The sequence below is a fragment of the Struthio camelus genome, chromosome 5, assembly GCF_040807025.1.
Source record: "Struthio camelus isolate bStrCam1 chromosome 5, bStrCam1.hap1, whole genome shotgun sequence".
Classification (NCBI taxonomy): domain Eukaryota; kingdom Metazoa; phylum Chordata; class Aves; order Struthioniformes; family Struthionidae; genus Struthio; species Struthio camelus.
The window spans coordinates 72,512,127-72,535,325 of NC_090946.1; the positions used below are offsets into that span (position 1 = coordinate 72,512,127).

General features: G+C 36.0%; 1 protein-coding gene across 5 annotated transcripts in view; it reads left to right on the forward strand.

Annotated features, from left to right (window-relative positions):
* KLC1 (kinesin light chain 1) overlaps positions 1–23,199 on the forward strand; it is a 46,825-nt gene that overhangs the window by 19,567 nt on the left and 4,059 nt on the right. For 2 of the 5 annotated variants that reach the window (XM_068947200.1, XM_068947202.1), the window contains exons 3-14: positions 1,473–1,703; positions 3,497–3,575; positions 5,400–5,625; positions 6,137–6,224; positions 6,956–7,057; positions 7,717–7,890; positions 8,050–8,149; positions 9,030–9,079; positions 9,167–9,234; positions 10,751–10,859; positions 13,837–13,998; positions 19,411–19,541. In XM_068947200.1, coding sequence (XP_068803301.1) covers positions 1,473–1,703; positions 3,497–3,575; positions 5,400–5,625; positions 6,137–6,224; positions 6,956–7,057; positions 7,717–7,890; positions 8,050–8,149; positions 9,030–9,079; positions 9,167–9,234; positions 10,751–10,859; positions 13,837–13,998; positions 19,411–19,541 — 1,520 coding nt within the window. Of the gene's footprint in view, positions 1–1,472; positions 1,704–3,496; positions 3,576–5,399; positions 5,626–6,136; positions 6,225–6,955; positions 7,058–7,716; positions 7,891–8,049; positions 8,150–9,029; positions 9,080–9,166; positions 9,235–10,750; positions 10,860–13,836; positions 13,999–18,019; positions 18,650–19,410; positions 19,542–23,199 lie in introns of those variants that run through there. The other 3 variants (XM_068947201.1, XM_068947203.1, XM_068947204.1) reach the window with 2 other exon arrangements.

A 23,199-nucleotide genomic window follows, 5' to 3' on the forward strand; every position in this document is an offset into this window, starting at 1 on the left:
TGTCGCAATGTGATCTCTCATTTCATTTGCTGTATTTAAATTAGCATATGGAAATATTTTTCATGGATATTTGTACGGTATATAGATCTGATGAAGTAAGTGTTACTACCATGAAGATGAAAGTGACTTTGCTGAACAAGTGATTGAACTTTGCTTTCAGTTAACTAGAGAGTAAGTTTACAAAAGATTTTAGTCCGCTGTTGTAGTTTATACATTGATATTTGAGTATATTGACCTATATACGATCACATCTTTCCTGAACATATTTTCTGATGTTAAAAATGTAAATGTTTGGATAGGCCAAGTAATTTAATTTTTTAAGTTTTGCCTATGTAAAAAGATAGATGTTGAAATCTGGAAATTTGGACTGATATTACAAAACTATCCCTGGAGTTTTATCTTACCTTTATAGAAAAAGTAGTTTATAAAGACCATATGTACTTTTTGGAAATATGAAATTTCAGTTAAAAATGAAATGCTTTATATAAAATATTCAGTTTTAAAAAGGTAATTATGTTTAAAAGAAACATGAAATTGAGGGATGACATTCTAGTAACTCAGGGATGTCAAACTCTTTTTCTAGATATTATCTTTGGTGATTTTTATTGTCTCCAGTGACCCACGCTTACAGGGTGTGCTTTCTGGGTTTGCTATCAGATGTTCTGCAGGTATCAGTGGGAGATTAACTTCAACAGTGAAAGCAGAATATCTTCTGTGTGTAGTATTTGGTTTTCACTTAATAAGCTCCTCTTTCATGTAACATTATTTAACATTAAAAAAAAAAAAAATCCAAGGCGATTGCTTTTATGGCCATTCTATTTTTGTCCTTAATATGGCTGCTGTCCAGACGCATCAGCTGTCTGCACACTTGAAATCATGGTATGTATATGTAAAGTGCTTATATAAATTGAGTTCAGTTCCACATTTAGACTTAAGTAGTATAACTGTCTCTTTAAAGTATTATTGTTATGCTGAGGAGTTGATCCTTATGAGCTGCAAACGCGCGTGTGAATCCTTCTCTGTCTGAAAACTGCTGAACTAGGACTGGGGTTTAGTTCTTACAGGGAAGGTTATCTTTGTAATCTTCTGAGTTATAAGTATGATTATTTAGTTTTATATTAATAGGACAAAAGGTTTCCACTTCAGTAGTCTGAATTCTAGTTCAACTTTTTAATACAACTTAACGTGGCATGTAACATTTGAGGCATTCTAAAACAATTTGACTTCAAAAAGTAGTTGCATCACGAGAAGCAGTTATTAATGAAGAATTCTTCCAGGCTAGTTTGGACTGAACAAATGATCAAAATTTTTGAGTAGAGGGAAAGTGAGCACCAAATAGATATATATAAAAAGGCAGACTGTAAACCTACTAGATTTCACAGCTGACATAGGTTCTAAGTATAAAAGGCCTTTTGTGTTTAGTACAGGACTGCATTTAGAGGACAAGTCATGTGATATCTTCCACTTTTTAGGTAATGATGGCATTGTCAAATCACTTAAATGCAGTGGAGTCAGAGAAGCAGAAATTGCGTGCTCAGGTTCGCCGGTTATGCCAGGAAAATCAGTGGCTGCGGGATGAACTAGCCAACACGCAACAGAAACTACAGAAAAGCGAGCAATCTGTGGCTCAACTGGAAGAAGAAAAAAAACATCTAGAATTCATGAATCAGTTAAAAAAATACGATGATGATATTTCACCATCAGTAAGTAGCTGTACAGTAAAAAGCAGCTTGTATTTAAATACTTGTGTTGTTGTAAGATTCCTAGTTACCAAGAAATGGGAAGCGCAAGTTTTTTATTTGTATGTGTATATGCATACAGAAATTTCTCCGACATAAAATAACTGTGTTGTTAAAATGCTTACCTTGTAACAGTGTCACATAGTTCACAGAAAGAACCTGACAGATTAGTTTCTATTTATTTGTTTACATTTTACTGCATGTATATTGTGAACTAAAATCGCTAAATATTTATTTAGCGTCATATTAGCTTAAAAATGTGAAGAACTGAACTTGAAGCCGAAAATTTCCTTTTATACACACAACTGTTCAGTGGCAGCGTAAACTATAACAGCTTGTAAGTGTATACAGGACCTGGCTTATTTTGACTCCAGGAAAAATATTTAATTTTGGTCTAGTGAAAGCAGTGTCTAGCCTCGGTATCTGTTGAGAATGTGTACTAGGGTAAGAAGTCTCTGAATCCACTTTCTTGACCCTGTGCCAAACATTGTGCATGTTTTTTGTCCCTACTTACCATTGTGTTAATAACACATTCTTAACTCACTACTAAAAAGTACTTCTAACTTGTTTACTTTTCACGTTATCTTTTTATTTTGTTTTCTTAAATTAGATGGTATTGCAGAGAAAGATCTCATTTGGTATGTTCTGACCTTCTCAGTCATGTCTTGGAAAGGACAGTTTTTCGTAACCAATTATCTCAGTAACCTAATGAGGGAAAACACATGCGTTTTAGTCATGCTTAACCAACTACCGGACCAAATCCTTTCTAACATAGCGTGAGTTTTTTTAGTCAGCTGCATGCAGAACTTTTCAGTGTTGTTTCGCGAGTTGGTACTTGAAGCTGAAAACTTTTCCAGCATAGAGCATGAGTGCCAGCAGCAGCGGCTGCCTTTCTTTCATCTGTGGAAAAAGGTGTTGGATGGACATAATAGGAATGAAAAGGATACGTTCTGGTCTTGAGTTTTCTACTTAACTGAGATTAACATTTCTGACAGCTTTAACTGTTTATATTGTATAGGCTCCGACTATAGGAAACAGGACTGACATTTCCTTTGTTTCTTTACTTCACGTGATTGTGGAATTTGGAATGATCTTGGAATGTTTAAAATTTATATATATTAATGAATTGTCCTGAGATTAATATGATGTGAGAAGGTGAATATTGGAGATGATCTTCCTTCCAAGTGTTTTTACTTTTATAACCTTATGAATCACAATTGCAAAATTTATTTTTTGTGCAGAAATTGAGTACTCAGAAATTGAAATGAAGGAATTAAAGTTGCTGGTGCAACTTTATTCTCCGTTGGGAGATGAATCTCCTTATTCCTTTCCCCCTTGCATCAGTAACTGCATATATGACCTCCGAAGTACTGTGGACAATTGTGTGTTCAGTAGAGCTCACTCTTCACTGGGTACGTTCTGTAGGTATAACGTCTTTGTAAGAATAGTAAGCGTGTTAAACTGAGACTGAAATCTAGGAGACCTGATTTCTATTCTTGGCTCTGCTGAAGGTGTCCTGTATTTTGTTGGGACAGAATATGTAAATATACATTTGAACGTGAGACCCTCATTAAACTTCTATGAGAGGTGTTGCTCTTGGCACTTCCTACGTTCTGACTGTGGGGTTTTCCTTTAACATTGCCAGCTGAAGAAACTGTCCCTTGTCTATGTCACTGATGTAGAACTCTATTGAAATATTGTTTAAGCCTCAGATTTAATAGTGTAACAATTTGCTTGGGTTTGGGGGTGTTTTATAGGAAGATAAAGATACAGATTCCACCAAAGAGCCTTTGGATGATTTGTTTCCCAATGAAGAAGATGACCAAGGACAAGGAAGTAAGCACACTTTGAATTATATTGTTAATGTATTTCTGCAACACAGAAGCTAAAAATGCTCTTTAGAAAAATGAATAATCCATGTGTAATGTGCTGTGGACTAGAGCAGCGTGGTGATTGTCTCTCGGCCTGCTGGAAGAGGGAAATGGGAAAACCAGTCATGATGGTTGATACAGGACTTGGGACCAGATTTTTGAAGAAAGATTTCTAGCTCTTGCAAAGTTCTTGGAACTCTTTTCAGTGCAAAACTTGTTCCATGGTCTTTCCTGTGGGTCCCAGAATGGGAAAGGCTTATTTCAAGTGACTGAGGCAGGTTCTGAAACGCTGAAGCTGCTTGATGGTCTGCCCAGATGGTGTATTCTATTAAAGACCTTTCTGACTTAACGTTTTTGGGCAGGTTTCAATGGAAGTCTTTCTCATATAATCCTTTGCCTTGCGAAGATTGTCTTCCTTAGTTTGCTACTTATTCTAGAAGCGTTGTCTTCAAATCAGAAGGATTGATGAGTATGGATACAGTAAAGTTTGAGCTAGCGATCTTGTAGCATGGTTGAAGGAGGCCTTGTTTAATGCGCTTTTCTTAAGAGTGCAAAGCTGATACTGTACAGTGTATTGATGTTGTAGCGTATATGCAATATGCTGGGAGTATAATGGTTCTTAGTTGATAAATGGCTAAGCAAAAATGTCTGAAGGGCCCCTCCTTGGTCATCAGCAGTCTTGAATTTCCTTTTTGGGCACATATAAGATATAGCCTTGATAGGTTGGTAGTGAAGGCCGAAAATGGAAGGAAGGCTTAAAGGGGTTAGAATAGGTTAATGTTGATCATGAACTCCATCCTGAGCTCATCCTGGCTTGCACAGTATTTTGCGGTGGGAAATGAGAAGGGCAGAGCTGTCTCTAGGGCTACACAGTCTATATACCTAACTTTGCTCCACAAAAGAGAAGCGTGTCACTTCAGTAATTTCTTCAATCTCCAGGAAGAATGCTCAAATACTTAAGTGCTTTGGGAGGCAGAGATTGTGGACATAGGTTTGGAATTGTATGATTCCACTGACATAGGGCTCCCACTTGCTGTGAGAGTGTTTTTTGCTTAGTAGAGAGGAGAGAAGAAAGTCAGGCTCACCACTGGAGCTCTTGTCCTGTATGTTGGCTGGAATTTAATGAAAGTGAACAGTTTAGGTGCTGCAGGAAAAAAAGTGTGGCTAACCCTGAGGATGAGGAAGTACAATCAACAGGTTGACACTGGCTTTGACTCGCTGCCTCTTCTCTTCTAACTGTTGCTCATGGCGCCAAAGTGTTTTAATCCTTTATGTGACAACCCAGAGCATTTCTTGGAAGGTATGGCAAACAAAAGAATACAAAAAAAATTTTGTACTTTTAGAGAAGGAGAATAAAGGAAAAAGAGCAGATCATTTCAACTTTTCTGCAGGTGTTTGGTTTCTCTGTCTCAGTATTCCTTTCCATAGGCAATCTTGAATATTTCCGAATGTAGAGTTAGGAGATTTGTTAATAGCTTTGCCGAGCTGGAATAGATTCCTACTTTCTTCATTTGTTTTTTACATTTGGCCCTGTAAGCTAATAGAAGTGTGAAATATTAATAGTACCTTTATTATTTCAGCAAGGATAGAGTATGAAGAATAAAACTGTCATCTTCTCACTGTTACTGTTCAAGAAAGCGTAAATGCTGTGAAGTGTATTCTGATATTAATGCCTGGTATTGAGGAAATCTAGCGATTCTCTTTCTGTGTCATTGAGCAGTAACGTTAGATGTTTTACAATTATGGTAATCTTTTTAAACAACTTTAAAATCTCATGGATTTCTTCCAGTTCAGCAACAGCATAGCAGTGCAGCTGCTGCTGCCCAGCAAGGTGGCTATGAAATTCCAGCAAGATTAAGGACCCTCCATAATCTTGTTATCCAGTATGCTTCCCAAGGTAGATACGAGGTTGCTGTACCGCTTTGTAAGCAAGCTCTTGAAGATCTGGAGAAGACTTCAGGTCATGATCATCCTGATGTTGCCACCATGTTAAACATACTTGCTTTGGTGTACAGGTTTGTATTCTGACGTAGGTGTATACCAGTTAAATAAACAGTTAATATTTGACTGTAACCTGTTAATGTTCAGGCTAATATTTTTTGACTGTTTTATTATTTTGTCACATTTTTTTTTAAAGCCTTGAGAGGATCCAGTGATACTTGAATTTTAGTGTAAGGAGACATACAAATAAGTTGTTGAATTTTTGCCTATGCTTTTGTTTTGAGAATGACACTGCTTTTGAAACTGCTTCTCTACTTTGTGTCTACTGAGGGGGCAAGCAGGTTATCCGCTTGCAGATAATCTAGAGCTATGAACTGGAGAGCAGTGTAGAAGTAGAACAGTTCCAGTCTTCCAGCAAACTGCTTTCCATGTTCATGAACCAGAAAGAGAAAAGCTGAAGCCCGTAACTGTATTCTGAGGGATCTTTTTCCTATGTAATGGAATGTTCAGGCCAGTACTGAAGCCAACCCTTATTTTTATTACTTTCTGAATCCCCATTATTAATTATAACTTTTCAAAATTTAGGGACCAGAACAAATACAAAGATGCCGCAAATCTCCTGAATGATGCCTTGGCTATCCGCGAGAAGACTTTGGGCAAAGATCATCCAGCGGTTTGTATACATGCAATGTCATATTTTTAGTAATTTTCTGCTGAAATTTTTTCAACTCATTCTAATATTAAACTCAACAGGGAAGTTTTTAAGACCTGGCTATAATCTCTAAACAGTACAGGTAGGAGGCCACAATATAACATATTTTATTTTCTCTTAAATATTTAACATACTTTTTGAGCATTGTATTCGATTCTGTTTCACCACAAATGACTCGCACTTGATTTTGGATCAGATTGCATGGATTTTCTATGGGAAATTAATATATGAAGAAATATTTTAATTTGCTCGCTCAAATCAGTTTATTAAACGCAGATTAAAGGTGTATTTCTGATTTGTTTCACTCTTGCTTTTAAACGAAGCGTAATTCAAATCAAGCTTTTGTACTCAATGTTTGAAATTAATGTGATGTCTCACTTCGTGTGGGTTGAAGTGGGACAACACTGGGTATAGATTTGAGAAGTAACTTGGAGAGAAGAAAGTAAAAAGAACATGTATGCGCTTTATGACATTTGAACAAATGAGGTAAAAGTATTTCATGCCTTTTTCATGCTTTGTTTACATATATGCATTCAGTAACTTTTTTTTTTTTTCCCTTCACTTGCTTTCTCCAAGAGATCTGTCCTGCGCATGGAAGATTTAAAAACATGAGTGCATTCTAGATGTATTAATTTGTCAGGTTTCTGTATCAGCAAATTTCAGTGTAATTAGTATTTCTCTACTGTTGGCAGGTGGCAGCAACTCTAAACAATCTTGCAGTGCTTTATGGTAAACGCGGAAAGTACAAGGAAGCTGAACCTTTGTGTAAGCGAGCTCTGGAAATCAGAGAAAAGGTATAAGCTAAAATGCAGCACCTCTGGATAATTTTCTTTTTTTGGTGAAGGGAGGACATTGTGTGTGGTGGGTGGGTGGGTGTGGTGAGTTTTGGTAGGGTAGATCTACCAGAGCAACCGCAGAGTTAGCAATGCCGTAGTAGTTAGTAATGTCTGAAGTGCGAAGTAATATTAAATGCCCATACTCCTACAGAGATTTTTGAGAACTCTGGGTATATTCTAAATTCTGAAACTTGTAATAAATCTACTTCTCTGCCTTTTTTTTTTTTTTTTTTCCTTCTTCATTGACAGTTAAGTAATCTTTGTTTTGGCAAGATCATTGGAATAAAAAAGAAACATCTTTAAACATTTTGAAGTTGATTAGCTATGTGGGTATTTGTTCTAGTCTATGTGATTGAATGTTTGTATCTTTGAGCTTTTTTAAAAATCTTCTTTATAATTATATTGCTTAAATTATTCTTGTTATGAATTGCTCTGCAATATTGTCAGTTTATAATTGATCTGAATAATTTGCATAATTCTTATATGCAGGTTTTGCTTTCATCGTCCTCATGTTGAAATTGAAGAGAAATAAAAACTTGAAGGGTATAACGTGATGCATTTTTAAACCCTGATATGATGACTGGAGGATCTTTTAATATGAGGTATTTCATTTTCAGGTCTTGGGGAAAGATCACCCTGATGTTGCCAAACAGTTAAATAACCTGGCTTTACTGTGCCAGAACCAGGGTAAATATGAAGAGGTAGAATACTACTATCAGAGGGCACTGGAGATTTACCAAACTAAGCTGGGACCAGATGATCCGAATGTTGCGAAAACAAAGAATAACCTGGTAAAGTATTTTTAAAGTAAATCTAAGAAAAAGTAAACTCTTTTTCTGATGGATTGAAACGTATGTACCTTTATTCAGCATTTATTGTATTGATTGCTTATCAAGCTAAGTAAAACAGTGTGCTGATATGTTTTTTGGGGGGGGGTATCTTGTTTTTAGGCATCCTGCTATCTAAAACAGGGCAAATTTAAGCAAGCAGAAACTTTATACAAAGAGATTCTTACTCGTGCTCACGAACGGGAATTTGGCTCTGTAGATGGTAAGAAACTTAGTCGCTAGCATGAATATATGTTTCATTTTTTTTTAATAATTCTGAAAATCTGTAGGATATTAATTGTTTCCTGATTAAAATTGTCTGTTTGAGGCAGATCTAAAAGGTGAAATTACAGAATTGAAGTGCTGCAAAGCTTACCATAGGAAAGCATTTAGATACAGCAATAACTTTTAAATCAAAATGAGGAATTTTCTTACATGTAGGACACTTAGTAAGTTTGTTTTATGGATTGCGTTTCTGGCTCATTTATTTTTATACCTAAGAGAAATTTTGTAGAGGCAGAAAAACGTTCATCTTTTTTCCAGTCACAGGAATAAATCAGTACAGGATTCTTGGTGACAGAATAACTACACTGTTGAAATGATCAAGTGAGTCGTCCATTAATACAACTAAAGAATGGGGAAAAGCCCTTAAACTGTAAATTACAAAGTATATTGAAGTCAAATGCATTTCATCAACTGTGAATCACAGTGAAGAATTTTCAGTGAACTGTATGACAGTAGTGTGTGCACCATTTAGTAAATGTCGAAACAGTTTGTTTTGATAAAAGAAATAAACGTATGCTTTCTAGCAAATAACTAGGGACGTGGCAAACTGATGGCAGTATATACTGCCATCAAAGCTTCTTGGAAGTAACTCTATTTCTAACGTCAGATAAGAAAAGACAGTATTGTAAAACTACAAGGGATGAAGTGTATGTTTTATTTATCTGCTGCTTCTTTCTGTCGTATGAACTGTAACTTTTTTTGGTGGTAGTAGCTTTATAAGTCTGTGGTTCTCAGCTGTATTTTAGAAGGGTGAAAATTAAAAGTGACTATTCTGCAGTTTTATACTATAAAAAAAATTTTCTTCTGTGTTTCATCAGATGAAAATAAACCTATTTGGATGCATGCTGAAGAGAGGGAAGAGTGCAAAGTAAGGCCATTGTAGTAAAACTTTGGGGGGGGGCTTTTACTATTTAGGTCACAGATTAGTTATTTTTCTTCATTACTTTTGTTTTAGGGAAAGCAAAAAGATGGCACATCTTTTGGAGAGTATGGTGGCTGGTACAAAGCTTGCAAAGTTGATAGGTGGGTATTTTCTTTACAGTATCTTATCCACGTGGCAACCACAATATCCAGAAATGCCAGGTTAAAGCATATTTAAAAGTTAAACCAAACCATCAAGGGGCTTATGGCTACAAAAACTACAGTATTAGAAGTTCAGGCTCAAGCTGGCTTTCAGGAAGCCAATAGCAGTTTCTAAGCCCTAAGGCTGCTTTTAGTTTAGGCCAGTTAGATCTAGTGGGTGACGTAAGAATTCACTACATCTTTCCTGTTTTTGGCAATTCTTCACGTGGAGGCGTAGGTCGCTCCTTTTTTTTTTTTTTTTTAATATATGTATATATATATATATATATATATACATATATATATATATATTGTTGGTTGGCATATGCCCTCTTCCCCACCCTGCTCTAGCAAAACCTCTAGATAAGGCCCGAAGCTGAAAGAAGTTGAAAGGAGACTGTGCAAATAGCTTAGCCTCGAGTTTCTATTTGGCACGAGAAAACAAAGTTAAACTGGCACGCTTCTGCGTTATTAGAGTTTTGAGAGCTCAAAGAATGTGATTTTGTTTGAGTGAAAATGCGTACCTTGAAATGAGCGCTTCAGTTTGCATCATGCTTGGTGAAACATCTTTTGTATATTTTAATTTTGTTCCTTAACTGCCTTTCTTTGTGCACATGGTGCGATGTTAGAAAAAACCCTGCACCTAGTACTGACCCTGTTTAATGAGTTGTTTTTCTTTAGTGTTTGTATTCTTGTTTAACAAGCAACAGAAGCTTTGTATTTTTGAAACCTGCCCCCCCCCCCCCCCCCCCCCATTCCTGAGCTCTGGGTACTGTACCTTCTTTTGGTTTGCTTCTTATGTTACCAGATCATTCTATCGCATGAGGAAATCTTTTCTCTGTTGTTGCTGGAGAAAGACTTCAAGCAACAATATTGTGACTAAGCTAATTCTCAGTGTGTCATTGAATCAAAAACATCTTGTTGGACTGTGAGACTTGTTAATGAAATGTGCCATTTTTTTCCTTTATTTCCTTGTTCAAATCTGTTTCGAATGCATAGAAACTGAGAATAGTTGCTAAGTGAAAGCTGCTGAAAGGAATTGTTAATCTGTTTTGTGACTAACGCTACAGTAACAGCCACTGTTTGAACTGATAGGCTTGTTTTCTGGAAGCTTCACAATTATGCGGCTTGACACAGTCAGATTGAGCTAAATTTTCACCTCTGGAGATTGTGGTTTTCAGATGCAAGGATATAGCACTCCACTTTTCTGTTGAATGGCTCTAGAGGCTAGTTACTAACATTTCATTTCCAGGCTGAAGGCTAATCATAGTGTGAGCTGTTAATGCGCTTCAGAAAAGGTTAACGGGTTTTTCATGTATCTTGTGCTACTACAGTGGACTTCAGAAGAGAGTTACATAAATGAATATAATATTCATCATCATCTTTATTATTAAGTTGTTATTAGTTTATAAGTTGAAAATAATTTAACGTATCAGTATATATACGTTATATATATTTGTATATATTTTTTTGATAGTCCAACAGTAACAACTACCTTAAAGAACCTCGGGGCACTTTATAGACGGCAAGGCAAATTTGAAGCTGCGGAAACGTTAGAAGAGGCAGCAATGCGATCTCGTAAACAGGCAAGTATGAAAATTCCCCTTAATGATATTTCTGCTTGTGGTCATTCAGATTTTCAACTTAATTTTGTATATTTTGCTTGCATGATGCTCTTAGCTGTACAGTATCGGGTACTTTTTTTTTTAAGTGTGTGTTCTGAGTTACACAGAACCAGGTTATTACCTTTGTTACCAAAAAACACCCTTAAATTTCAGTCTGAATTGTTCATAAAGTGGTACCGTCCTTACCCTTGCAAACTGGTTAATTGCTAGGGCAATGGCACCAGTTGCTAGGGCACGATTCAAAGCGGGAGTGAAATTATGTGCAAAATAGAAGAGCAGAAAATGCTGTCTCGGCCGCAAGTCCTCGTTTGAGTAAGTGTCCTGGGAGAGCTACTGTAGCTAAGGGAAAATGGAGAGCTTCTGTTGATTAAACCCCTTTTGCCAGTAATGCTGCCGGTAGTGTCTGAGACGTAAGACTGACGGCTCCTTATTAATAGTACAAATGTTCTGGTTTTGCATGCGACAGATTGGGACTGCTTGCTTCTAACCCTCAGAAGAACATGAGAAATTTATCAGTTGCTGTTTGTGTTTTGCAAACTGATGTGATACATGTTACTATTTGAGGGGCTTTTTAATGTGGCCAAGTCCTGTGCTGTGTCTGCGCTCTCAAATCTATTTTTTCAGGTAACCCTCCCTCACTGTCTCAGAAGGTGGGAAACAGATTTCAGTCCTTCCCTTTTGGACGATTTAAAAGTACATGAAATTGGACAGCAAACGAAGCTGATCAGTCAGTTTAAAATGGAAGGCAAAAAAAATGTAAATAAACAAACAACAGAACTTGCAAAGTTGAATTTCTAGTTTCATTTTTCTGTGGTGGGGGGAAGTGAGCGTATGAAGATTTGGGGGTTTTTTGTTTGTTGGTTTTTAAGAAGTGGCTTCTTAATGTTGCCATGGAAAATTCTAATTGTAAATTGAAGTAAGCTGATCTAGAACAGGCCCACAGAAAATGATGGACCGTTATCTTTATAGATCGTGATTATTTTATTGGTTTTGCTGATACGGAGTTGTATTTTAATGAACGATTCTGCAGCATTTCATTTTATTAAGCATACCTCAGATTTGGCATAATACACTACCAATACTACTATGCCATCGTATGTCACGTCTCACGAAGAGCTAGATTGGGACGTCAGGATCAATGCTGTCTTGTTAGCAGCATTTGACACTACCTTTCTGTTCTAGGTGATTAAAAGACAATCAGGGTTAATACACTTCCCCTTTTGAGCTAAAAGCAAAGAGGTACTGCTGTTTGTTCCCAGACATGGAAGAGCATCAGTCCTCTACAGTTCTGTTCTCCTTTGCGCATGTATGGTTTGCTTTAGCTACTGAGTTATGTACACTAAATTTTTACAAACGAGTGGAGTTCTTTCGTGGTTTGCTTGATTGTCTCCTGAAAGATGAGGGCAAAGTGCTTTTCCCTCATCCCTTTGACTTTTTAACACGTGAGGTAAATGAGAGATGATAGCTTTGGAGCAGAGCCTGGAGTCCGTATGTGGCATTTCTGCTCTTAAGTGTTGATTTGAAATACCTGTTAGGCTTTTCATGTTCTGTACTGTTAAAGGGACTGATGCAGATTAAAGCCGTTCTGAGTTTATGCTTCTTTACTATCTGAATTCTAGCTGCTTTTCTGCCCTGAGCACCCCTGAGGAAGTGAGCTGCGTGTGTTAGTTTCATGCTTCCTTGTGTACAGAATTCCATTAGGGAAGGCTCTTCAGTTAGTAGCTCTCCGGGATCTAAGAACTTGATTTCTCCATGTCGCTGCAGAAACAGCCTTCGTTCTTATTCATGTAGTTGCTTTACATTTAGGGGTGTGTGTGTGTGTGTGTGTGTGTGTGTGTGTGTGTGTGTGTGTGTGAAATGTGTATTCTAGCTCTGCTTTTAGAACTGCCAGCAGTTTGCTTCCAAATCAGAAGCAATGCTCTAGTTATTCCCAGTACCCTATGGCATGTAGTGTTCATGTAAGCTAACAAAGTGCATTTCATCCTTTTTTACTGGTTGATCACTGTGAAGAATAATGGTCTGTTCATATTAACAAGTTCCTTCTTGCCAAGGTGGGTCATTCTGAGCAGGTGATTCTAAGTCTTATTTACTGACCAGGGCAAGTCTTAACGTTAGTTCCATTTGATGGAATTTGGGTTTTCTTTCTGCTTGTATTTTCTTAACTATACAATTACACATGCAAACTGTTTGAGAAAAAATAATGTAGGAAGTACTAGTGTTAAAGTAGTTGCATGAGCTTTATTTTCTGTAATCTTTTTACACTGTGGTAGACTTTATGTATTTACGCTACAGATGAACTATTGCATTTGTTGCTGAAGCTGGACAGTAAAAGATGCAGTATTTCTTTTTATCCTTGAAGAAATGATCTGGGATCTCTTCCTCTCAGCAAATATAATTTACGATGTGGAGAAGGTTTATTATTAAATTGTGCACGAGGAAACTGAGCCAAGTATAAACACGATTTGAGCTTTGTTCTTTTCTAGCTTCTGTGTTAATGACTTTACCTTTATTTTTAATGCAAGGTTTTCCTTTAAGGTGTTTTAGCAGATATTACACTGCTAAAGATAGGTGTGAGGTGGAAAGCTGAGAATTGCATTGCCACTTGGTGATCTAAAAATTGCTTAAATATACAGCTGGTGGCCAAAGAGCTTCAGGTGAGTGACATGTACATGATGAGGCTTTGGCAAGTGACAGAGCTGGCAAAAGAAAACCAAGATGTTGAGTTCAGAAACTTCTGAACTGTCCCTCCCTTCAGGCTGTATTGATGCCTGTGGTGTATAAAAGGCAATTCGCTTTGCCTGTGCTTTGAAAGTAGAATCAGGGTGATGGGGTTAAGTGTTTGATCGACTGTGCCGATAAGAGTTATTGTGTATAAATTGTAGATCAGTATTCGGCTTGTAATAAAATAAAACCTTTTCCCGTTTTATCTGATTCTCAGGGTCTTGACAATGTTCATAAACAGAGAGTTGCTGAAGTGCTGAATGACCCTGAGAGCATAGAGAAAAGGCGCAGTCGAGAAAGCCTCAATGTTGATGTGGTAAAATACGAGAGTGGTCCTGATGGAGGCGAGGAAGTGAGTATGAGCGTAGAATGGAATGGGGTAAGTACAGTACACAGTTGAAGAAAACAGTGTAGATAAATTATCGCCATAACAAATGCAGTTGTCCATTCACCATCTTATTGCTTGCTCAGTAGTTTCTTGTTTGATCTACTTTGTATTTTGTAATTTTATGGAACAACTAAGAAATAAAGAACATTATCGTGCTTTTTCATAAGATCTTATAAAAATTTATATTTTTAAATTTTAAAACATCCTTTCTGTTGTTGTCCTAAATGGTAAAATTTCTTGAAGAATTCCAAGCAGTGGTATTTAACTCTGATATGTTTAATGCTGATTGAGTGTCCTGGTTATGGTCTGGTGTATAATTGCTTATCAGTGGTTTCTTTTTACTGGTAGAAATATCTGGCAATTAACTAACTTTTGCTTTTGTCCTTTTGACGTCACGTTTGCCCACAGTTTAAATGTTTCTTCAAAAATGCTGCCACTGCATCTGTTGGAATAGAAAAGAATACTTGCTATGGAGATGCATTAGTGTGTTGGTGGTTTTAAAGTAAATCAAATCCATTAGTCTAAAATAATTCCAATCTCCTCCTTACCCAACTTGCTAGAGGAAACAACCTATCTTTTCAAGCTGATCTACGGTCTATTTTAGTATGCAGTGCCATTACATAACAACACGATAGTAGATTCACGTTTTTAAAGTGAAATGTTACTATCACTCTCCTGCAGTAAAACTTGACTGAAGGCTTACTCCCATTTGTGATCTCTGGCTTCAATGTATAAAGAGTGTCATAAAGTGAAAACACATATTTGACATGATTAAATCTGCATTTTTCTGCCCGTTATTTTACTTTATTTGAAAGGCAGCGCAAGCTTTCAGTTATTGATCTGGTTTATTTAGTAGTTTGCTTCTGTCACCAGCTTTTCCATGCCTTATCCCATTGCTGGCAATGGGATATACATTGCACTGGAAGCCAACTCCCAGCTGTAGTTCTGCTTAAAATATTCTGCTAGATTTCCAAAGTGGTATATTTACCCACTTTTGCTTTTTGGGAGGGGAAGTAGCCTACTTTGCAGTACAGAGTATTCTGAAGTTTCATTTCTGATACAGTAGCTGTTACGATTTTAGCCACTTGTGATGAAGTTTTGAATTCCAAAGAAATCCTTGACTAAAACTTACACTGGTCTGTTTTAATGGAGAATGTTCTTTCCATCTCTGCTTTTGTCTCCTTATAACTGTTCTCTTGGCATTGCTGTTCTCAGTGCCAAGACAGTCAATCAGCATCTATTGTGAATAATACTGCATCATTAATAAACCCAAAGTAAGGTTGGATAACTCCTTTTTATTCTAATTTTGCCCATTCAGCGTTAGAACTGTGTACTGTACTCCTCCTTTTATTTCTGCTGTACTTTGCATGACTGTGTGTTCTAAATTGATAAAACTTTTTGTTATTGACATTAATTAAGCAAGCATGCAGGTTTTGGATTGAAAAGGCCTTCTGGAAAAACAATAGACAGTATTTCTAGGTCCATATTTGAATGAAACTCTGATAAAATTGGTCTGAAAAACTAAATTTTGACCTGTTAAGGCAATCTAACTCATAATTTTTTACTTTATTCTGGTCTTCAGGATTTACAGTTTTTTTTTTTTCTCCCTCCTGTTTAGAGAAGTTATTGCATGTTTTTGCATTAAGTGGGCCACTCTCTCTCCCTCCACCCTGCTAGCGTTTCTATCTTGGCGCTGTTCTTCCCTGTACTTACATGGTGCAGATTGTGTTTCCTCTTGTGTTTCCTCCAGACAAAATATTCTGATTCACAAAGTATAGTAGAATTTTTATCAGGCAGTTTCTTCTGTCTGCGAAGCCTGAAGGAAAACCTGCCTTTTCCATTTAAATTCTGAGGTGCTGAAGCTGCCTTATGATCCTGTCTGTCAGAGAGAATAGGTAGAGCGTGTAGAGCAACAAACCTCACTGAAAAACTTTTGCTGAAGGAGGATATTGTAATTAAGTAACTTCCCTAGGTGCTATAATTCCTGTAAGCATGGTACACTTTGTAATGTCTTACAAAAAGAACTAAAATACTTGTTGAAGGAAATCTGTCATTAAGTAGTAAAATGGGCATTCTAATTGAGGTTGTGTAGTGTCTGTTTACATGTTTCTTATGAAGTCCATCCCTTAAAGTTCACATATTTCAGAATGCAAAAAATACTTTGTCGTAAAAATTGAAATTATAAATTTGGAAAATTGCCCTTGTAAATATTTTACATCGTTTTTCACCTTGAGTTTTTTATCCCCTTTCATCTTTTATATAAAAAAGAATGAAAATGGAGATATGCAACTTGTGATTTTTTGCAGCCTGTTTGAGGACAGTTAAACGACTTGATATGAACAGATTTACTTCAATGTAGTGTGAGGAAATATCTTTGATTATTCTAACCTATATACTTCAAACAGACAAGGTTTTGGGTACACAAGTCTATTTTTAGGTGTGAATTTTTAGGTTTTAGTTTTAGGTGTGAACAAATGTCAGTACCATATAATAGCTGAGAAGAGTTGCTCTTTGTTTAATTGAAAGTGTCAGACAGTCGGAGAGGCAATATAGTTGATAGCTACAGAGTAAAGGAGGTGGTGATGGTGGGGAGGGACTGGGCAAGGCAGCAAGGTTATTTTTATTCCCTGAGTGAAATAAAAATTGACAATTATAATTTGCCATTAAAATGCATATCATGTTTTTTGGGGGGTGTACACTAGTTTTTTGGGGGGGTTTTTTGTTTGTTTTTTAAGTCTATCCTAAGCTCATGCTTTGAAGGTGTTTTGTAAATCATGCAGTCAGTGTTTAACTTGGAAGTCTGGTACTTTTATTTCAGATTTGAAGACAAAGTGCCCAAAAGGTTGTCTGCTTTATCTGAATGTGCTAGTTAGCATAGTAAAAGTCATAATCAGTACCTGTCTTGCCATATTCGTTGGACCATTATGATTATAACAGTACCACTGCTTTAAGACCATAAGGAATCATTGGACTTTTTATCGATACAATAATTCTACAATTTAGACTTCAATTTAATACAATTCCTTATTTCAAAATGTAAACAATGTATGCCGTTTAGTTTGAAACACAAATACCCTTTGATTAGATTTTAATCTTCAAATCACTAGTAGCAAGGCATTTTGCCACTTCAAAGAACAAATTTAATTCCAGTTCATTCTAGTTGCTGTAGGTAAAGGCTCTAAAAACAGAACTCTTAAGAATATCCGTAATGATCTCTGTACCTGCACTGAGAATGGAAAGTTTGTGCATTGAACCGCAACTGATTTGTACAGGTGGCTGCTTTTGGCTGCCTGACTACACTAGGGAAAGTCGAAAAGCTTCTGTATGGATTTTATTTTATATAAATATATAAATATATATATATACACATACACAGACACACACCGTGTGTGTAAATATATATATCCACGCGTGTGTATGTGTGTATTTGTGTTTTAACAAATATTAATGAGACTAAATTTGACAGTTCCATGGATATTATTTCCTTAAAGGAATGAACAGAATTTTGTCTGGAGGTTAGGTGGAGACCTCTTTCCTTTTACAGGTTTTGTTGGAGAAAAATTCCTGACAGAAGTTAAAGCTGAAATGAGTGCACCTTGCTCTGTTCCTTTCTTCTTTCTTTTTCCCCCTTTATTTTTACTTTTATGTTAGGGTAGACCAGAAAAAAAAATAATTTCTCCATACGCAAAATGTATTTATAGTAGTAAAGCTCTCCCTTGTTAAAAATAGTTTTTATTTTGTAGAAATTCTAATTTAAAGAATATACAGCACCTTTCATGCCATTTTGGATGTTACATGTTAGTGAAGTAGGCTAAACTCTACAAACATATACCTTATGGTAATTGCAATAGCCTGGACTTTGTGTTTAAGTGAAGTCCAAATACTTGCTCTGTAAAAATTGGTTTTGAACACGACCTAGAAATACTGTAAACGTAACTGTTCAAAGTTGAAAACTGTTGAATTTTTCCCAACAGTTTCATTCAGTTTTTCTCTCTCCATTTCTGTCTGACAGGCCTAGATGCCTTTTGTGATTCTTATACTGTCTCCTGCATGACGGGCGTGCACCATCTTCAAGCTTTAACTTCTCTCTTCAGTACTGACTGCTGTGTTTTAGCAAATCCCTTAAGATCCTTGTCAGAGCTACACTTCCTTGTAAACTGGCCATTCCTTCAGTGCTGGTGTCTTTTTGGTTTTCTCTTTCTGTACATGTGTAGCTTTGCCAGATATGTATTTAGTCATACAAAATGTTACTACAACCACTTGCTGTGTAATGCATAGGTAAAAAGTAACAATGAACTTTATAAGTAGCTGTTCACTATGGAAAAAAAAAGGTAGTTAAAAGTATCACACAAGGTATTGTTGAAATGGCATGACGGTGATCTTTACAGGAGGAAAAAAAAGCAAAACAAAAAACATAAACGTAAGGCATGTACTTCAAGTGCTTTAAAATGTATTTAGAGAGCTATTACATGGTTAACATCAATATGGAACTCTGGATGTCTTCACTTATGATTATCCTAAAGTAGCATTGCTGTTTAGTCTTTGTGTGAAATTTTGGCAATTATGCTTTTCTCTACTAATCTTGGTGTTCAGTGATTTGTGTATTTGTCTTTCTAACTTCTAATAAACTCACTCCAACTCAGGTGTCTGTCTCTGTCTGCTTAGTAGTACTTTACTTTCTCCTTTTACAGTTCTTCCTTTCATAATCACCTAGGATTTCTTAAAGTAGCAGGTGGTCACTTCTAATCTTACTAAACTGTTTAAGAGTTTAAAAAAAAAAAAAAATTAATGGAATTGTGCTCAGCTGGAAATTTCTGTGATCAGTACAGCAGCATAAACATGAACGCAATGTACCAAAAATTGTCGTTTCATCATCTTTTACCTTTTCTTTCAGTGGTGAAAGTTAAAATGATGAAAAGGAATTTAAGCATATTTGTTTCTGATCAGAACTGTTTGGTTTAAAAATTTTAGGATTAAACAAACGTTTTCAAATAATGCAGATGTGTAGCCAAAATAAAACAATTTTGTCCTTAGACTCACTCGATGGAATGCTTTTGCTTGGGGCTCGTACTCTGTTAAGCTTGGTGCACCCATGTGAAAGGTAACGCGGTGATGGTGAACTGTGTAATACGCTGCGGGCTTTTTCTCCTATGAATCATGGCTTGAGCATGCCCTCACATTTCTGAAATAGTTGTAACAGTTTCACAGAAGCAGTGATTTTGTTAAAATAGCAGCAATCATCTTGGTAAAGTTGCATCTATATGGTATTTTTGTGTTTGGGTAATTGTACCAAACCTGTATTAATAGCAGTAACAAATATTGTGATCAGTTGAATGTTTTTCACCCAGGCTTGGGGGAGGGCAACAAACTCTTGCAGTTTCACATTTCTTCAATTTTTTTCAGGATGGCACTGGATCTCTAAAACGCAGTGGTTCCTTTAGCAAACTCCGTGCTTCCATTAGACGCAGCAGTGAGAAGCTGGTTAGAAAGCTGAAGGGAGGAAGTTCACGAGACAGTGAACCAAAGAACCCGGGGTAATTATCTGTTCTTAGCTGTGCTGGTTTGCCCTTTCTGGTTTGGTCTTTGCGCCCTGCCGTAGCCTAGCGTGCTACCTGGGGCAGTGTGCCCTTCTCTGCTGAGCTGTCTGCGTGCGTCGTATAGAATTCTATTGGACGAGGAACTTCACGTCTTAAAGAAAAATAGAAAATAATTTCTTAAGCATATGATGGAAGTTCTTTAACATCTGAGGAATTATATTTGCTTTTAAGAATTAACTCAGTTTTTTTTTCTTCTTACCGCTCTAGCCGTTTTAAGAATAAAAAAGTAGTACCGATAAATATCGTAGTACTGATAAATGTTAATGAATGGCAAAATTCTCCTTTTCACGCAGGAGTGAAACATGGTAAATGTTACTTATATTTACAATAAAAGTTTGAATTTAGTAAATCCAGTAAATCACTAACCTTCTTGATGTAGCTGAGTGATTTGCATGTTGCTGTGAGCAACAGGCAGATGTGAGCAAAAGAGGTTTACTGACTTGAGCCCTTCTTATTTTGTAATACCGAAAAACCCAGATTTTGTAGAGCAGAGGCAAACATTGAAAAGCTTCAAACTGGTTGTGCACATTTAGTAATGTTTTGGCCTTTAAAGTCAGTGGCAAAAATTCTATTTTTAGTGAGTCAGGCTTCTCACCCTGTCCCTATTCACCATGCGATTATGGCTCTGAGTGCATGCCATGTTTCCAATAAGTGCAAAACGAAACTCATCATTTATTGATTGCTTTAGACAAGTTGAAATATTAAACTGTGGTATTCTTTCAAAATTTCACTTGATTATACTGCTTCCCCCTCCCCCCCCCCCCAAAAAAAAAAAACTGCTATCATTTTTACCTTTCTTTGGTGCTCGCTGTGGAAAACTGGAACTCGTTTAGTTGACGGGATGCTGTTTGACAATGTGAATTATGTTTTAAAGCAATTAAATTTGAGAACTTGGATTAACTTCTACGGAGTGAATGAATCTGTATGTCATACAGTAAAAGATGGTGATGCTAACACCTGAGACAGTGTTATGGAGGCAGGTTCTCTGTGTATTTTGTTAGCACTCCAATGAAGTTTTACCTTAGTGTTTTTTATGTGGTTGTAAAACATCATGTACAGCTGCAATATGTATACATGTGTGATTACTCTTCAGACTTTCCAACTCTTCCTCAAATACCCGTTGCAACTTTAGCATGATCTGATTTTTTTTTTTTCAATTTTTAAGTAAGTAATTTTTAAGTAAGTTTTCGCTCTTTTCTGCCAGAGACATTATGTTGAAGGGACTGAATCAAATTCAAGGTCAAAACTCACTTTGCATTTATTGATAAATAATTAAAAGCTGCCTCTGAGATGATAGATTGGGATTAAGTGGCAAAGAAAATATAATCGGAACTAAGAAGTGTGAAAATGTAGAATGATCTAGGGAAAGCAAGCAAATGCAAGCCAAATTGGAAAAAAAAAAAAAAAAAGAAATTTCCTTCTTCTAGTTTTAAGTATTAGAATTTTATACTTTGTTTTTCTGATTTACTCGGTTTTGTCTAGAGGTCATACATACATCAAAGTGCAGGTGTATATTCTTGCATAAACATATGTGTATACTGATAGCTGATTTTTGCTTTCCTCCACCTTTTTGTGAGATGTAGAAAGGCTTTTGGTTTCCTAAAAGCCAGGACTGTTTTATAGGGCTATCTTTTCTGCAGGTAAAGTAACTACATGATTATAGATGTAGAAAACCATGCGTATGTATAATTGAAGACGTTTGGCTTTGCAGAGTCTTGTAAAATGCCTCTGCTTGTTTATTGTTTGTACTTCTGTAGCGTTACTTGAATAGCGTAAATGTAATCTACCCACGTTAACGTTAATTATATTGTGGCGTCTGCATCACCAGATAATGATACTTCTTCAAATGAAGACATAACTGTGAAACAAATGTGAAAAGATACCTATATTATTCTTGTTTCCCTTGTTGAGAAAAAGTTATTTTGGGTTTTTTGAGTGACTAATCAGAGGAAATTCAGTAGTTACTTTGATTAAAAAAAAATTTTTTTAACTCATTAGCATCTTTTCAGAAACAGTTATTTTAGATGTCATTGTAGTTCTCAAAGAAATGAATCTTAAAATTTGCGATAAGAGGGTTGTGTTGATAGGCTTTTATGTAGATATGTATGTTGAGTGTACAAGACAATAAATATTACATTCTGTTTGTAAGATGTAGAAACTTTATTAATTCTCAATTCTACTTGCGTAGCCATTAATTAAAAACAACAGTACGCCGGGTATTAAAGACTGACTTTGCAACTCATGAAGGAGTAGTTCATAGTTTGCACATAATGATATTTTGTACCTAATGATATTTTGACAAGTCATTTTGATTTTCTGAAGAAACTTGCTAAATGAATTAGTATTTTATCTGCTTCTGAGTTGAATAAAAAAGGGGGGAGTATCCAGTTTTTATTATGCATACCTTTGATTTTAGTGTGTTTAATAAGCTGAATACTGCAGGACTGCCACAGCATACATAGAAATCATTTTTTGTATCAAGTCATCTGCTCTAGCAGAAGACTTATGTGCCTCCCCTCTTATCAGTATGTCTCTACGTTCCCTGCCTGTATCTCTGAAGGTTGCTTTATTTTGAAATGTGTTTATGTCCGTTGCTTATTCTACACTTCTATAGATAGCGTTTGACAACGCTGGTATGATTCTAAATGAGACATACTCACATAGAAATACATTAATATCACAGTGTGAACAAAAGAGTTTTCATATTGCTGTTTGAGATAGAAGGTTGAAGAGAACAAAAAGGAACACTCATCAGTGAAATTTTCTTTAAAAAAATGCAGAAGCCTTTTAACAAAATCGGAATAGATCTCTTTAAGAACTGTTATTTGAACGTACAGTACCTGAAGCTTGATATCAATTCTTTGATTATTCATCTTATTTCAGAATTTCAGTTCAGTAATCAGTTAGCTTTGCCTGGTGGTTGTTAAAGATTTGACTTCCTAGTTCTAAAAATTTGATCACAGAACAGTACAAATTTGTAATAAAAATTAAAAAGTTGTTATTACTGTTATTATGCACTTGGAAAGACAATGCATGTGTTCTTGCTTTTTCTGCAATCAAGTTTCTAACATGGAGGGAAGTAAATTTGCCAGATCAAACTTCTTACGTTGACTTCAAAAAAAAAAAAAAAAAAAAAAAAAGGCTAGTATCATGCATGATAACATATAACATTTTTTTAAATTTTTTTTGTTAGCATTTCAAGGGTCTAAAAATTTTATGTAAATTTGTATCTATGGATTTTCTGTTTCCCTGGAGTTTTTTCCATAAGCCTTTATGCTCTTTTTGAGGAGAGTTGGGTTTTTTGTGATGTTTTGTACGTGTTTTGCAGATTAACTTACTTTGACTGTCATATATCACCTCTGTTGTATACGTTCCTTGAAAAAATGAGAGGCATATACCGTGCATGATTCATTGCTTCTGTGTTTCTAACACTTACGTCAAATATTTTGAACTGTGTGCATTCTGTCTTTTGAAACATTCAGACTAAATGCTAGGAAAAAATAGTAAGCTTATGTTTTGTAGCCGCATATATGCGTAGTATGCATTGCCTGCATTCGGTAGTGCTGAGGTTCGTTATTCTGCTAAGCCTTTGTTC